At 44.4% G+C, this 15,700-nt stretch overlaps 1 protein-coding gene across 3 annotated transcripts in view; it reads left to right on the top strand.

Moving 5' to 3' along the window:
- Positions 1-14,225, top strand: part of PCSK2 (proprotein convertase subtilisin/kexin type 2) — a 289,537-nt gene extending 275,312 nt beyond the window's left edge. Inside the window, exons 11-13 of one of the 3 annotated variants that reach the window (XM_029917598.1) lie at positions 1,866-2,093; positions 11,261-11,468; positions 12,018-14,225. In XM_029917598.1, the coding sequence (XP_029773458.1) occupies positions 1,866-2,093; positions 11,261-11,468; positions 12,018-12,074 (493 nt within the window). In that variant the 3' untranslated portion in view covers positions 12,075-14,225. Of the gene's footprint in view, positions 1-1,865; positions 2,094-11,260 lie in introns of all 3 variants that reach the window. The other 2 variants (XM_029917597.1, XM_029917596.1) reach the window with 2 other exon arrangements.
- Positions 14,226-15,700: the final 1,475 nt, after the last annotated feature.

Genomic DNA, 15,700 nt, shown 5'->3' with positions numbered 1-15,700 from the left:
AATCCACCTGCCAGCCAGCCGTCAGATCATCTCGAGACCACCAGCTCCTCATTTATCAACATGTCTGTGTTTAATTAGTTCAGAATTCCATTCTGACAAAACTGAGAGCTTTTAGCCATAATTAACTTCTGGAAGTTTCACACCATTCGCCCAGGTCCTGGGGACCATATGTCTGAGATATGTTCATAAATTTCTTAAATAAGCAGTAACCTTCCTTGAAACTTTCTCCTTGGTAACTGAAGGTCTGCACTGTAAGAGAATGTGAATCATTGGCATCTTTTGGCTCTGATTCAAAGCTTCAAACCAATGAATGCTGTGTGTATTGAAATCAAATGAGTTATGTCATTCCTAGTCTTTTGAATTATTTGAAGAGAACCACAGTGCAGAATTTTTCCAACTTTTTAATTTTGACTCTCAGGAATAAATTTTGCATTGCAACCCAACACCACACACACATACACGGTTCCATGAAAAATAGTTTCCCATATTACATGCTAATGCACACTCTTACTCTTTTCTGTTCTATTCTGTTCATTTTTTAATGATAGTCCCATTTGTTAAATCACAGGTTTTCAAGCTTAGCTGTCTACTAGAATTGGCTTGGGAAGTGTTAACAATTTCCAAAGCCTGAGTCTAACTCCCAGAGATTCTGATTTATTTGGTCTGAGATGTGGCCTAAACAATGGGATTTGAAATGTCCTCACCAGAAGATTTTAATGTGCAGCCCACGTAGATAGTCTGTGCAATAAAGTTTCTTTCCTGGACCACAGATGGGTCTGACTTGCCCTTTGAGAAACACAGGCAATGAGTTATATTAGACACTGATTTCCAAAGCAATAGCATGTGCAAGCAGACTTGTTTATTTACTGGACAAATGATGTACAAAGGGCTGTTGTCCTAACCCTGGGGATACAAATATGCTCAAGATACCAACTCTTCCCTTGAAGAAATGACAGCCTCACTTGCACAAATGGAACACATCCATGTAGCCAACACTCAGATCAAGAAGCAGCACTGGCAGCACCCAGAAGCTCCCTTGTGACCCCTTCCAGTCCCCCCTCCAAGACTAACCACTAACTTGACTTCTGACAGCACATATTACTTGAGCTTGTTTTTATACTTTAAACAAATGGAATAATATACAATATGTTCTCTTCTGGGTCTGGCTTCACTAGGGTGACATTCTGTTTGAAAGATTCATCCATATTCAGAGTAGCTTTAGTTCATTCATTCTCATTGTAGGGCAATGTTTCCCATCCTATAAACACACCTCAATTGGTTTATGCATTTTATTATGGATGGGTATTTGGGGGCTTTTTAGTTTGGACCTGTAAACATTCCAGGGCACGTCAGGTGGATATATACCCACATTTGGGGGGGGGGGATGCATACCTAGGAATGGAACTTCTGGGCCATAGCTTGGACACTGGGACAACATCAGAAAATACAGCCAGATAGTTTTCCAAAGTGTCAGCAGCAAGTTATAATCCCATCTCAAAGTATGTGAGCTCCAGTGGCTTCACATCTTTGCCAACACTAACTACTGTCAGTCTTTTTCATTTCAGCCATTCCAGTGTGTGTTAGAATGTGCATTTGAAGTAACTTTAATTAAGTAAGAAAGACAAGATTTTTAAATAGATATATATATAATGGCTCTATATGGTACATGGAAATCCTCCCTAGACTTGGGGGCTCATAGATGTTCCAAAATCTTACCAGGGGTATATGTCTTTAGTCATTCTCCCTCTCTCCCTCCCTCCCTCTCCCTCTTTCCCTCCCTCTCTCTCTCTCTCTCTCTCTCTCTCTCTCTCTCTCACTTTGTGCCCCTCCTCTTTTTCTTGAATCTCTCTGCCTTTGGTATCCAGCCTGGGTCTGACCTGGAGAGACATGCAGCATCTGACTGTGCTTACCTCCAAACGGAACCAACTTCATGATGAGGTCCATCAATGGCGGAGGAACGGGGTTGGCCTGGAATTTAATCACCTCTTTGGCTACGGGGTCCTTGATGCAGGCGCCATGGTGAAAATGGCCAAAGACTGGAAAACTGTGCCCGAGAGATTCCACTGTGTGGGAGGCTCCGTGCAAGACCCTGAGTAAGTGGGGGGGGGGGGGGGGGGTTGGCAACTGCATGTTGAAAACACCTCAGAGATGGTGCTGTGACATTGGCGAAATATCAGAGTCCCTCTCTGTCTGCTTGAGATGCACTGGATTTGATTCAGGGACAACCAGCTTTCAAGCACAGAGCTGTAGAATTGCACAACTCCAGGAGCCCATGTACATAGAACACAGGTGACTCAGAACCCCTGCTTTTAGGTGTGACCCTTTAGTGTTTCACTGGCTTATACCATTATTTTTAAGTGCAGAAGTCAACCAGTGTAACTAGGTCCCAGATCACTAAATAGACCATGACCATGACCAATATCTCAGAGGCCCCTTGTGTCCCCATCATGGCCCTCCCAAGAGTAATCACTATTCTTCTAACTCCAGAGATTATTTGGCCTGTTTTATACTTAATATAAATGAAATCAGACACTGTCTTCTCCTTTATTCTAGATTCTTTAGCTCAGAATGATTTGGCCATGTTTATTGTACTTGTAGTTCATTTATTCTTGTTGCTAAATAATGTTTCGTTATGTGACTGTAACACAATTTTCTTATTCATTCTAGTGGTGAGGCAGCATAAGGAATTGATTTGATATTCTGAGTAAGACTGATAGTCATTTGGAGGGATCTGAGTGAGGAGTTCCCCACACAGAAACCACCAGTTTGGTCACCTGCACCTGCTTCCTTTTTAACTTCCCATCACAGCAAGAAGATTGGACAATAAGAACCCTTTTATTTAATTTCTCTTTTCAGTAAGATTCATCAGTAAGACAGAAATAGCAATTCTTATCATTATTATTTTTAATTGAGGTTTATATACAATGAAACACACAGAATTTAAATGTATTATTTGAGTTTTGATGCATACATCTATGTAACCACCACCTGATCATGTGATGGAACATTCCATCACCCTAGAAAGATTCCTCGTGCTCCCTTCCAGTTCATTTCCATATCCTATACACAACCATTTTCATTCCTGTCCCTATAGATTAGCTTTGACACTTCTTGGGTTTTGTCTAACTAGAATCACATGATATGATTATGTCCAGTTTCCTTCACTCAGTATTATGTTGATTAGACCCACCCAAGTGCTTGTGTGTTGTAGTGGCTCATTCACTCTCATTGTGTAGTATTCCATTCTGAAAACACACCTGTGATTATGTCATTTAAATAGTGATAAAATCCATTGCTCTAACCACCCACGCTGGCCTTGTTTCTGTTGGTCATCTAAGCTTGGCCAAAGTCAGATGCTCAGAGCACAGACAGAGAGAGACAGGTCCTGGATCCTCTGCAGATTTATAGTCAGTTATGCAGACCTAGACTCCAATCTTGATTTCACCAAACTGAGACAATAGTTTTGGCCTCCCTGAACCTCTCTTTTTGCAATCCTCAACCTTTATACCCGGGCCCCTTTGCCAGTATGGTGAAGTCTATAGACCCCATCTCAGCACAATGGTTTTATTTATTTTTTATTTTTCTAATATTTTTTTTTGAGAGACCGAGAGACAGAGCATGAGCAGGGGAAGGGCAGAGAGAGAAGGAGACACAGAATCTGAGGCCGGCCCCAGGCTGTGAGCTGTCAGCACAGAGCCCGACATGGGGCTCGAACTCACGAACCATAAGGTCATGACCTGAGCTGAAGTCAACCGTTCAACTGACTGAGCCACCTAGGTGCCCCAGCACGATGTTTGTAGATGCACTAGATAAAATATGTAGGACTACAAAGGAAGCCAATGATATTGAAAACTAGGTATAAAAATTTGTAGAAAAAAATTTGTGATGAAGTAATTTATGTCCTTTCTCTCATCAACACATTATGTAAAAAGCTCCTAGTGGCAGGCATCTAATGTAAGTCCGATGGCCACGATCATTTCAAGACAGCAATGATGGTGGAAATGCTACCTCAAGATACCATAAGTAATTGTAATACGATATGAACATCTCTGGGCTCTTTGATGGCCAACTCTGAAGAAGTGCTGATACCACTCTGGAATGTGAAAAAGCTACATTTTCCTTATAAATTAGTGAAAATTAATATGATGGGGGTTCTGCCATCTAAAGTCTTATACCCCCTGAATTCCCTCATTTCCCAAAGCAAAAGCTTCCTCTCTCTTTCCTTACCAGTTAAATGGAATGAATAATTCTTTCCTCACCAGGCTTCTAGAACACCTTGATAAGACAACAGACGTAATGCTGGCACATAGTAGGCACTCAATAAGTGTAACTTTTTCATTCCCTCACACCCATGACTTCAGACACTCTTGTGGGAAAAGGAAAGATCATAATTTAGAATTTTAGAGGCCATAATTGTCTGATTCCTATATGAATTCAAAGTCGTAACCTACACTATCCTCCCAACGTCCCAACCACTGTTGGGCCACCGTCCCCACTGTTCATTCACTGCACTCCCAGAAAGTGGCACCAAGTGGGCACTATATTTTCCGTGAATCAGTCCATGATCTCCTAAACAGAGCCCCTGTCAGCACTAGGTGGAAAAGTAAAACATTAGCCCAAGTCCTTTCTCTAATAACTTTTTTTTAAAATGTTTATTTATTTTTGAGAGACAGAGAGAGACAGAGTATAAGCAGAGGAGGGGCAGAGAGTGAAGGAGACCCAGAATCTGAAACAGGCTCCAGCACGGAGCCTGATGCAGGGCTGGAACCCACGAACCATGAGATCATGACCTGAGCTGAAGTCGGATGCTTAACTGACTGAGGTACCAGACCCCCACTAATAACTTTTTTTAAACAGAGCTGCATAAGCCCCACTTGATGTGCTAATAAAAAACAGCTGCTCTGTAGCCCTCTTATCAGATTTCCCAAAGCTGCCATGTATCCTTGTACCCCTCTGCTGGGAAAGACAGGCTTCACTGTGGCCCAGACATATTGGTTGACTCAGTCAAGGTCACAGAGGCTGTAAGGAAGGAATTAACTTTTATTGGGCACCTACTGGTTGCCGTGTGCCTTTACATCCACATAAGCTTTCTAGTCACCCTGTTGAGAGTGCACCTTACCTCACACAGTCAGGTATGAGTATTTTGCAGTATGGACAGCAACATGGTCCCATGTTGTGTGTCAGGAAGAAACACCTCCTAGGTGGCTGATGTGAGGCCTTTTACATATACTACTTGTATTTAATCATGGTTAAGTCCAGGAGATATATGCCATCACCCTCATAATGAGGATGGAGCTGGATGCAGAAAGCACAAGAAATGTGCTCAAGGTCATGAAGGTCTGACCAGGACTTGAAACAAACCCCAACTGTATGGAACCCTTTGGCTTGATTGGTCTTAGGGAGCTCCTACTGTGCCTTCAGGCCCTACATTAGGCGATACATCAAGACAGCCCTCCTGTCAGCTGGAGAGTGCTGTTACTTGTGAGAAGAGGCTCAGAAAGGTTAAGGGCACAACAAAGAGCACTTAGCTCTTGAACAGCCAAACTGAGATTTGAACCCAGGCACTTCGATGCCAGAAGGGCATCACCTGAGGGGCCTCTCTGTGTGTCTCAGTGATCCCCTCCTGGAGGAGTGAGGCTCAGCAAATATCAGAAGGGCCTGTGGGGCTTCCTCTAGTAAAACCTGCCCTGGGGTGGAGACTGAAACACCACCTAGCGGATGGACCTCCACCAAATTCCTTAACTGCCGTCCTGGAGTCCTCATCTCTGCCAGAGACTACAATCAGGGTGACAAAATGGAGACCAGACTGAGAACCACTCTCCAAATGGGGAAGGGAAGGGTAAATCCAAAGTAAACACTTAACGGGCATTGACCACCGTACTGCCTTTGTTCAGGTTCAGAACAGTGCTTTGCGTGACTTGGAAGGCCCAGGAGGCTTGGTACCATGGGGAAATGTTCTGTATCTGAGCATCCAGTAAACTAGCTCATGGCTAGGGAGCAATGGAAATGTGGCTCATGTGCCTGAGAACTAAAGTTTCCATAGCCACATGTGGCTTCCGTCTTGGACAGCTCAGCTCTGACACCCATCTGGTAGTTACGCCATCACAGTAAGGATGCTAAATAACGCAGACAGAACAGGAAGTGTGCGCTGAAAAGCAATCCCATGAAGGGGTGTCCAGAAGTCGAGCCTGAAGGAAAGCCGGGCTAGTCCTCACAGCATGTGCCTCCCCCAGTGTCCCCTGCACTCGGGTCCACCTTTCGCTCTCCCCATATGGACAGAAAGACACTCCGGTAGCCCAGATGGCTGCCCAAGGTGGTCCTAGGAGAGTGCCGGCACAGAAGAGCTGCTTTCAGACATCACCAAGGCTACACTTTTTTCCCACCGCCTCATTTCGTCACAGAAGGCTGGTGGGGTAGTCTCATCTACAGTCGCAAAGACAGGAGGCTCACAAAGATAAGGCACATCATTCTGGTTCATGTAACCAGCAACTCCAGCATCTATCAAAGCCCTGGGCCTGGAACCTGCTTCCCTTGCTGCAGAGAGGGCAAGATTTGCAGAAAGGGACTTGAGAAGAGAGAGAAAGGCTTATAGTGTTTGCTCCTTTGTAGAAGCTCAGGTAGAAGCAGGTAGGGACCAAGATGTCCCACACAGGCAGTGCCAGGGACCCATTCTCCACAGCTGGCTGCAGGCCAGTGCCACCCACAATTAACAGAGAGGTGGCTCCATTGCAGAGTTTGGGGGAATGGTCAGCTTAGTCGGGATACATGCTGCTAACAGACCTTGTTGACCGAGCACTCGCTGGCCAAGGATGGGCCCTCATGGTCCCCCAGTTCTGTGCACTGAAGGGCTGGGGGAAGGAGGAGAGTGAGGCAGAGAACATTGGCGGTGACACGGGACAGGTGATCTCAGTTCCTGAGTACAGGTAACATTCTGTCGTGATCCACGTAAACGTTGAATTTGGAGCCGGAGGCTTAAGTCTCTCACGTTCCAGTTAGAGGACTGGGGCCCAGAGATGTGACAGGCCCAGCAGCTCACAGCCAACTCGGAACTGCGTACAGAATCAGCAGCCTGGTTTTCAGTGAAGGGAACTGGAAAGCCATGTCAGCACTGACTCAGCTGGGCCCTCCACGGGCATGGGAACTAGTCTGTCCTGTTTGCTGGTGTGGCCTCAATGCCTGGGACAGTGCCCGGTGCCCAGCAGTCACGTGGCAAATATTGTTTGAATGAATGAAGGTTCAGCCAGCAGCAGTGGGTACAAGGAAGATGGCTAAATGACAGTGGAAGGACCCGCACAACAGCCAGGGGAACTGGGGAAGGAGGCGAAACCTCGCTGGAAGGACTCTGCATCCCCCTGATGCCCTCTGAACCCTCATTCACCCCTCACCTGAACTTTATCTCAAGTGCACGTGAGTGAGAGCTAGGCCAGATGTGCCCTTTTTTATTTTTTTTTAACATTTATTCATTTTTCAAGAGACAGAAACAGAGTGTGAGCGGGAGAGGGGCAGAAAGAGAGGGATACACAGCATCTGAAGCAGGCTCCAGGCACTGAGCTGTCAGCACAGAGTCTGATGTGGGGCTCGAACCCACGAACTATGAGATCATGACCTGAGCTGAATTCAGACGCTCAACCAACTGGGCAACCCAGGCACCCCAGACGTGCTTTTTGCAGAACTCAGAGAGTGATACAGGTTGGTCCTCTGGGCAGCACCCATGCCATGCTACTGACTGAAAATGCCTTGGTCACCATGAATCACACTCTCTTGGGGGACTGGGACAGAGGCATCTACAACCACTCGCTATGACATGTGGGGCTACACGGAAACAGCCCCTGAGTGGGCTGAGTGCCAACTGTCAGGTCTGTGCATTAATCTTCCCAGGGAAGCAGTCAATTTGAAAAGCAATTTTGTAATGAGACTTTCTCAGCAAAGTCAGTGGAGGGTGCCCCACTAAAATTAGAAGGAGAACACAACTGGCCCCGAGTGGCCACACAAGGCCAACCGAGTGCAGTGAGCGCAGAGCAAACCCAGGCCTGCTCACCGGCCTGCGGCAGCCACATGTCCCCCAAGGGCAGACCCACAGGCTGTCTCCACCCTCCCCTGCACCCAAGAGAGCTGTCCACTCAGCTCCTTCGAGGCTGGGGCAAAGTTGGAATTTTAAGTGAATTTTTGGAAGTAGATGTTAAAACCTGACACGAAGGCCAGAAGCAGCATGGGAGAGAGAGAAGCGTGTCCCCGGCCCCGCACCAGTTGTGGGAACATAGACCCGTCAGTGCCGAGCTGCAGTGCCTTCCTGCGTGAGGTAATGCCCGCCTGTTGAGTGTTCCTCTGTGCCTGCCACAGAGTGGACATCTTCAACATTCAAGAAAGGGTGGCTGTTATTCATAGCATCGTTACCCTAATAAAACAAGTGTAGCGCAACTAATTATTTTTACACAGTTGAGGATTCAGAACACAGACAGCATGCCATGGATTCCTTCTGGAAAACAGTGCCTATTTCTAGACACGAGGCAGTCGGTCCCTTACTTGCAACAATGTGCAAAGAAGATACAAGCCATCCTCAGGGCCCCACGTTGATCTTTGATAGGACTCAAACATGAGGCTTCTTTCTCTACACACTCCCTCAGAGTTCGGAGAGTGGCTCCGACCTCTCGTGGGTGCCTCATTTTCTGCAGTGAATACGTTCCAGAACGTGGCCTGTAGGACTACTGAAGGATCTCAGCCGTCTCTTGTTCTACAACCATCTATTTCAACCTATAAATTAACTGTTCCTGAGCAAATACGGCTTTGCTTTTCCTCAAAATAAGGATGGATTGTATTCCTTTCTTCTCATAAAAGCAATACATGGTCATAAAATACAAGTGGGACCAAAAACAGATGTGAGAAGAACCCCTGGCAATCCTGTTCCCTTGCTCTCCAGACCCCATGATGCCTGCCAAGAAGCTTTCCTGTGAAAGGGGGAAATAGCGTTCTTTCTCTTCCAAGCTTGCTGCTTTTCCTTCACATGAGGCTTTTCATTTCATTCCTGTTGGAACCTGCCTCTTTGTCTGTACAGAAACTCAGAAGTAGAATGTGGCATTTCGCTCATACCTGAGGTCTGGACATCCCAGGAGCCTCCAGCAAGGTGGCAGGAAGACCTGCCGAACAGGATTGACAGTTTGACCATAACAGAACGTGCTTACAACAGAAGCCTGAGAGATTTTTGTGGTGGTGGTGGTGGTATCAGGCTCAAAATGAACATAGGCAAATAATTTAGATCTGTGCTATCCGGTATAGGAGCAACTAGCCACAGGTGACTATTTAATAAAATTAAATAAACTTGAATTACTTACTACATTTAATTAAAAATTCAATTCCTCACTCACACTCATCAAATGCTCAACAGCCACATGTGGCCAGTGGCTACAATATTAGACTGTACAGACACAGAACATTTGCATCATTGCAGAAAGTTCTAATGGCCAGTTCTGGTCTAGGCATTTGTAAATATATGATATATGAATGTGTGTATATATTTTATCTGCCCGTCAACTCTTCCCAGTATAAGAAGTAATATCTCCATTGTACAGGTAAGGAAAATGAGCTCAGATAGTTCAAATGCTTTGCCCATAACTGGACCCACATAGCTCTCTACCTATAGGCAGGAGCCCAAATGATTGTTGGTCATTAATCAGCTTACCTGTTATGTTTCTGACCCTATTGTGAGTAAATTACATCTTTTTTAAGAGCTCTAGCTAGTGGCCTTCCATATGTTGACCTCCAAAGCTGATCTGATGCTCGCTCTCCACTAAACTGGATGATTTTCCCAGAGCTTGGTACCCCGCCTCCATCACCATCACTAGATCTCCAAGGCCAATGGAGATTTCATGTATCATTCAGCATCAGCATCCATGCAGAGTGCATACAACAGCATTTATGAAACTATTAAAGCATCTATTTTGAAAGCTCCTCAGGAGAGTACTGACTTTATCATTGAGCTACAGGGTAAGCTTTAGCAAGCCCTCCCAGGTTTGTGGCTCTGGTCCCAGTGGTAATGCAGAACCAAGACTTGCCTCTGAGCTGGGTGTGTGAGCATCTTTTTGTAGATGGGCTCTACAAGATGTAGGCTTTAAAATACCCACCACTTTATGCTCCAAAATAAAAATCACGTCAATAGAGGGTATTCACATAGGGAAAAGCCCAGGAAAGGGGAGCTAGTACCATGATCCAGGCACTGTGCTCTGTGTTTTCATACATGGTCTGATTTCATCTCACAAAACCCAACTACAAGGACAGTGAGGCTTCAAAGTATTTAAAAATTTTGCCCAAGCTCTCCTGACTAGTAAGCATCAAAGAGAATTCTAACCCAGAGAGGTTTGTTCCTGACTTCTGGAGTCTTTCCCTTACACTGTGCAATCTTCAAGTGTAGTTTATTATGTTTCTCTCGCAAGAACCTTTAAGCATCTTGCCTTCAAAGGAGGCCATATCCAGGAAGAAGATTAGTTGTTTGGGAAGTCAACTGAGGAATCTTTCACTAGGTTTAATTAACTCCGTAATCAGCTTTTTCTATGATAGTAATAATCATATTCGCAATAACTTCTATTTATCAAGATACTTAACACTTTATAAGAAAGGTATTATGAGCTCCTGTCTCAGCCTGGGCTGTTCCAAAAGTAAATCCAGAAGTGAGACATGGGTGCTGATAACTTTTTAAGAGATGATCCCAGGAAACGCAAGTGAGAAATGGAGTCATAAGAGCCAGTCGGGCATGCATTGATGAGCAAGTTGTCACTGTGGGCAACAGGCTTAGTCCCACTGGGAACATTGAGTTGTCCTGGTGAGGAAGAGGGAAGCCAGGGTTTATTTATCTATTGTTTTCTATCCCAATCACTGGTAGGGGGTGTCCCTGAGGGGTTAAATCCCTGACACTTTGGGACTGCCCTGCACATAGGCTGAGCAAGCTCAATGGTGAGGGAGAAGGCTCCAGGAGAGAAGCCAGGAGACGCTGATACCTGGTGGAAAGCAGTCAGGGCACAAGGGAGCCACAGCTTCAGCCACAACTGAATTCAGAGGTGACTTAGAAGTGAGAAGGGCGTGAACAGCATCCACTACATTCCCCTTCTGCATAGAAGTTTCAGAGGGCCTAGGTAAGGTGCTCAGGCTCACACCACTGGTCTGTCTGATTAGCCCCAAAGCCCCTGCACTTCCTGGTACCTGAACTTGCCTTCAAAACCGTAAGTATAGTATGCCCATCCCTTACCATAACTCTTCACTTTGCCCTCAGGAAAATACCCTCCACTGGCAAGTTGGTGCTGACCCTCACGACCGATGCATGTGAGGGGAAAGAAAACTTCGTCCGCTACCTTGAGCACGTCCAAGCTGTCATCACAGTCAATGCAAGCAGGAGAGGAGACCTGAACATCAACATGACCTCCCCAATGGGCACCAAGTCCATTTTGCTGAGCCGGCGTCCGAGGGATGATGACTCCAAGGTGGGCTTTGACAAGTGGCCTTTCATGACCACCCACACGTGGGGGGAAGATGCCCGAGGAACCTGGACCCTGGAGCTGGGGTTTGTCGGCAGCACACCCCAAAAGGGGGTGCTGAAGGAGTGGACACTGATGCTGCATGGCACACAGAGCGCCCCTTACATTGACCAGGTTGTGAGGGATTACCAGTCCAAGCTGGCCATGTCCAAGAAGGAGGAGCTGGAGGAGGAGCTGGACGAAGCCGTGGAGAGAAGTCTGAAGAGCATCCTGCACGAAAACTAGCACCACACCCGGGCCTCCCCTGCCTCCCTCCCTCCCCCACCTCTGCCTTCTCTGTCCTCATTCCACACTCTGTCAGGAGCCTAACAATTACTGTCACCCTCACATAAGCGATTCCAACCCCCTGATCTGAAGCTTCTTCGCTCACTGTCAGTGATTCTTTTCTTTACAATGGAAGCAATCTTTTTCATTCTCTGCCCCAAATACAGTGTTCCCACCAACACCTATGTCCTAATTGTGACTCTAAGCTGTTTGTTTGTGTCATTCAAATAGGTGATAGCCAGCAAACAAAACTTGGACAGCTTTCTCCTCCATTTTTTTCATATCTGAGAAGAGACTGCATTGAAAAAGCCACGCACAGTGACTCCAAGAATGCTAATTCATGGTCTCAACTGAGGACTTGTTACATAAAAAGAAAAAGATTATAACAGAAGGTGAGCTCTGAATCTCTAAAGCACAACAGATGCCATCGATCCTTTGGGGAAAAAAATGTTTTGAGCTTAGCAAGATTTTTCAGTGACGTGGATGGTGGTTATGATGTGAAAGACTCCACCCATGACAGCCCTGATTACTGGCTGGGAAAGAAAGAGTCAAAAAGCATGAGCATTGGAAATCTTAACCACCAACACCAACAGGTGTTGTCCTACTCAGCCAGCGTGATACATATAAAACCTACGTAGCTTGGCTGTCCTTTTCACCAGCTGCTGCTCTGAGTTATGGTAAAATATGCTAGAGAAGCCCAAATTACTCATCCCAGCCCCAATTTTCTGGGGCCCCTCACACAGCTATCCAGAAAAGAAAAAAAGGCAAGGAAGAGTCTGGCAACATGTCTAGTAAAGAATAGCTTTGTAGCTTAGAACACAGGAATGTTGAAATCACTTTGTGGTTTCTTCCTCTGATGTGAGACACGAGATGAGTATCTTTGGCACACATATACTTGGGCTTTGATTTCCAAAACATATGGTTGTGGTTTCTTTGATGTGTTGGGGAAATGGCCTGTGTTCTAGAAGAGGTGGGTGAAGGGTGAAGGGGTCATGTTTGAAGATGTGAACTTCCATCTGTGTGGACCCTCTCTTGCCAAAGGCGGGGAGGAGAATGCTGACTCATCCTCCAGCAACCTGAGGCCTGAAGGAAGAAAAAGATAGACCTCCACAGGGAAAGCACATAGTCAGTCACCATATTGATAGTAACGCAATCCATGAAGATATTCAACACACAACCAAAGGTGACACATGTCTCTCCCTGCCAACCCTAAAAGACACAGAACCATTTCATTACCAAATACAAATGCTTTCTGACCTGTCATCGTTTGTTTTTCTACCCGAGGATTGGCCCCTCATCCCCAATCCCAATGCCCATCCATCCCAAGAAATGAGTTATTTGTTTGATTTGATGCCCCGGAACAGGCCAACCACTCCTGGCTGCACTTCTGCCTTCCCACGGGAGCGTGCAGCAAAGCTCGGAGTGCCTTTCCTTTAAAGCCAGCAACACAGAGCACTAGGTTCCGTTCCCTGAAGGTGGCAACTTTAAGAGAAAACTCCAGAAAACCCATTTTCTTTCCTCCCCACATATTGGCATGAATTTCTGTCTTCTCTAACACCATATGACCTTCTCTATATGATGCTTTAAAATAATATTATTTATGATTTTTAAAAGAAATTTATTACCTGTCATGAAGGTCTTTTTAAACCGGTTTAGATTTAAAGAAAAAATTAATGGAAACCATCAAAAACCCATTTCATATTAATAGTCTGAAAATAAACCAAAGGACATTATGTGTGCATATGTGTACAAGTGCACACAGAAATATATATACATATGTAGACTATATACATGTGTGTATGTGTATATATATATATAAATGTATATACACACATATACCTAAAATGTGTGTATGTGTATTTATTGAAGAAACAGACACCATATTCATCTCGAAAAGAATATTCAGAGACTATCAAGATGATTCTGGCTGAAGAAAAAGGCCGGTGGAAATTCAGGTGAAAATGTTCATTGATTCCCATTACATCACCTCTGTGATTTTTGCAGCTCTCTGTATAAACATTAAATGTCTTATATAGCAGCAAAAATATAAAATAGTTGTCCATATTTTCACAGCTGTGGTATAATTTATGAAATTAGAGAGTAACTTATCAGCTTCTTAATAGAAATGGCAAGTTTTGATATGAGTATACAGTATATAAAAATATATATAGTGCTATATACAAATATTTGGTCTCTATTTCATTTTTTGCACCAGTATTAACACAACAGATATGTCCAGCTAATGAAGTTTTTATGATATCCCTGATCCTAATGCAAGAGACAGTTATTTATAATCATTTATTTTAAAAAATGAAAATAAGTGAATAATGATTAATCAAGTTAACCTTGTTACTCCCTGTGACAGAATTTTATAAGTAAATTTAAAAAGACGTTGTAAATTAGGAGACTTAACAATAAAGCATTGCCTTCCAGAAATTATGTGAAATGTGAAATATATTACAAAAGAACACTTTCATCTGTTCTAGGAGCAAATAATAAAAAGTTGCCAGAGAGTGCTAAAAAGCTGCTTTCATAAATTTGCCTGAGAGACTCATAATTAGCAAATAAATCACATACAAACTACAATATACAGCATTTTTCAAACCCAGGTTACCTCCCATTAGGTTGTAAAAAAATTTAGAGTCAAGACCAACATTTCGGAATAGAATAAAATAGAAGAGAAACTGGAATAGAATGGAATAGATCATGCATATTAGTAAGTATTTCTTAAAATATCCGCTTTGGGGAGGTGTGTGTGTGTGTGTGTGTGTGTGTGTGCGCGCGTATGCATGTCTTGGCTCACAAGCTAAAATATTTCTAATTGTGGGTCATGGTCAAAAATCTTTCAGAAAGAGTCTTTTAGGATGTGTTTATCAAGCTAGACTGGTTATGCTGTGGTAACAGCCCCAAAATGTCGGTGGCTTAACACAGCGAGGGCATCGCACGCACACTAATTCTTCAGAGGGTCCAGGTGGCTCCCCAAGGCCACTGACTGAGGGAGTCAAGCTGCTTTCATCTTCAGCCTTATGGGTTGTGATCAGAACACAAGACTGCTGAATCACTACACAGAAGATAACCCATGGAGGACACCCCACTCTTCTGTGTTCAGCCTGAAGGAGATAGATATAGATATATATATGTGTGTGTGTGTGTGTGTGTGTGTGTGTGTGTATATACATTAAAACCTCGGTTTGCGAGCATCATTCATTCTGGAAATATGCTTGTGGTCTAAAACACTTGTACATCAAAAGTGAATTTCAAGAACCATTGGCTCGGTTGTTATCATGTGACATTCAGTGTCACATACTACTCGTATTGCAAGACATTGCTCATGTATCAAGTTAAAATTTATTAGAAATGTTTGCCTGTCTTGCAGAACACTCACAGAACAAGTTACTCTCAATCCACGGTTTTACCATATGCCATTTGAGCTACTATGTATTGGCCAGCACTGGTCAGTGACCCTGCCTAAATGCAATGCAATTGGGAAATGTAGGACAATTAGTGAAATACTTGGTGAGCATAAGAGCCTCCACGACAGATAGAGCTTGACATTCTCTTAAAATATAGTAAGTACTGAGTTACATAGCAAACCACTCTTCATGTTCATGGATAGCCATGAACAGCATTATAAAGTAGCTGTAACCCACGTAACCACACGCTATTCTAGCAATCTTTTTTTATGCCTTTATTTTGAGAGACAGAGAGTGAGCTGAGGAGGGGCAGAGAGAGAGGGAGACACAGAATCTGAAGCAGGCTCCAGGCTCTGAGCTGTCAGCACAGAGCCCGACGTGGGGCTTGAACCCACTGACTGTGAGATCATGACCTGAGCCGATGTCAGACACTTAACCGACTGAGCCACCCAGGCACCCCTATTCCAGCAATCTTAATAGTTATTAATAAAATGTTAATTT

The sequence above is a fragment of the Suricata suricatta genome, chromosome 12, assembly GCF_006229205.1.
Source record: "Suricata suricatta isolate VVHF042 chromosome 12, meerkat_22Aug2017_6uvM2_HiC, whole genome shotgun sequence".
Taxonomy (NCBI): domain Eukaryota; kingdom Metazoa; phylum Chordata; class Mammalia; order Carnivora; family Herpestidae; genus Suricata; species Suricata suricatta.
This window is presented reverse-complemented; position numbering and strand designations above follow the sequence as displayed.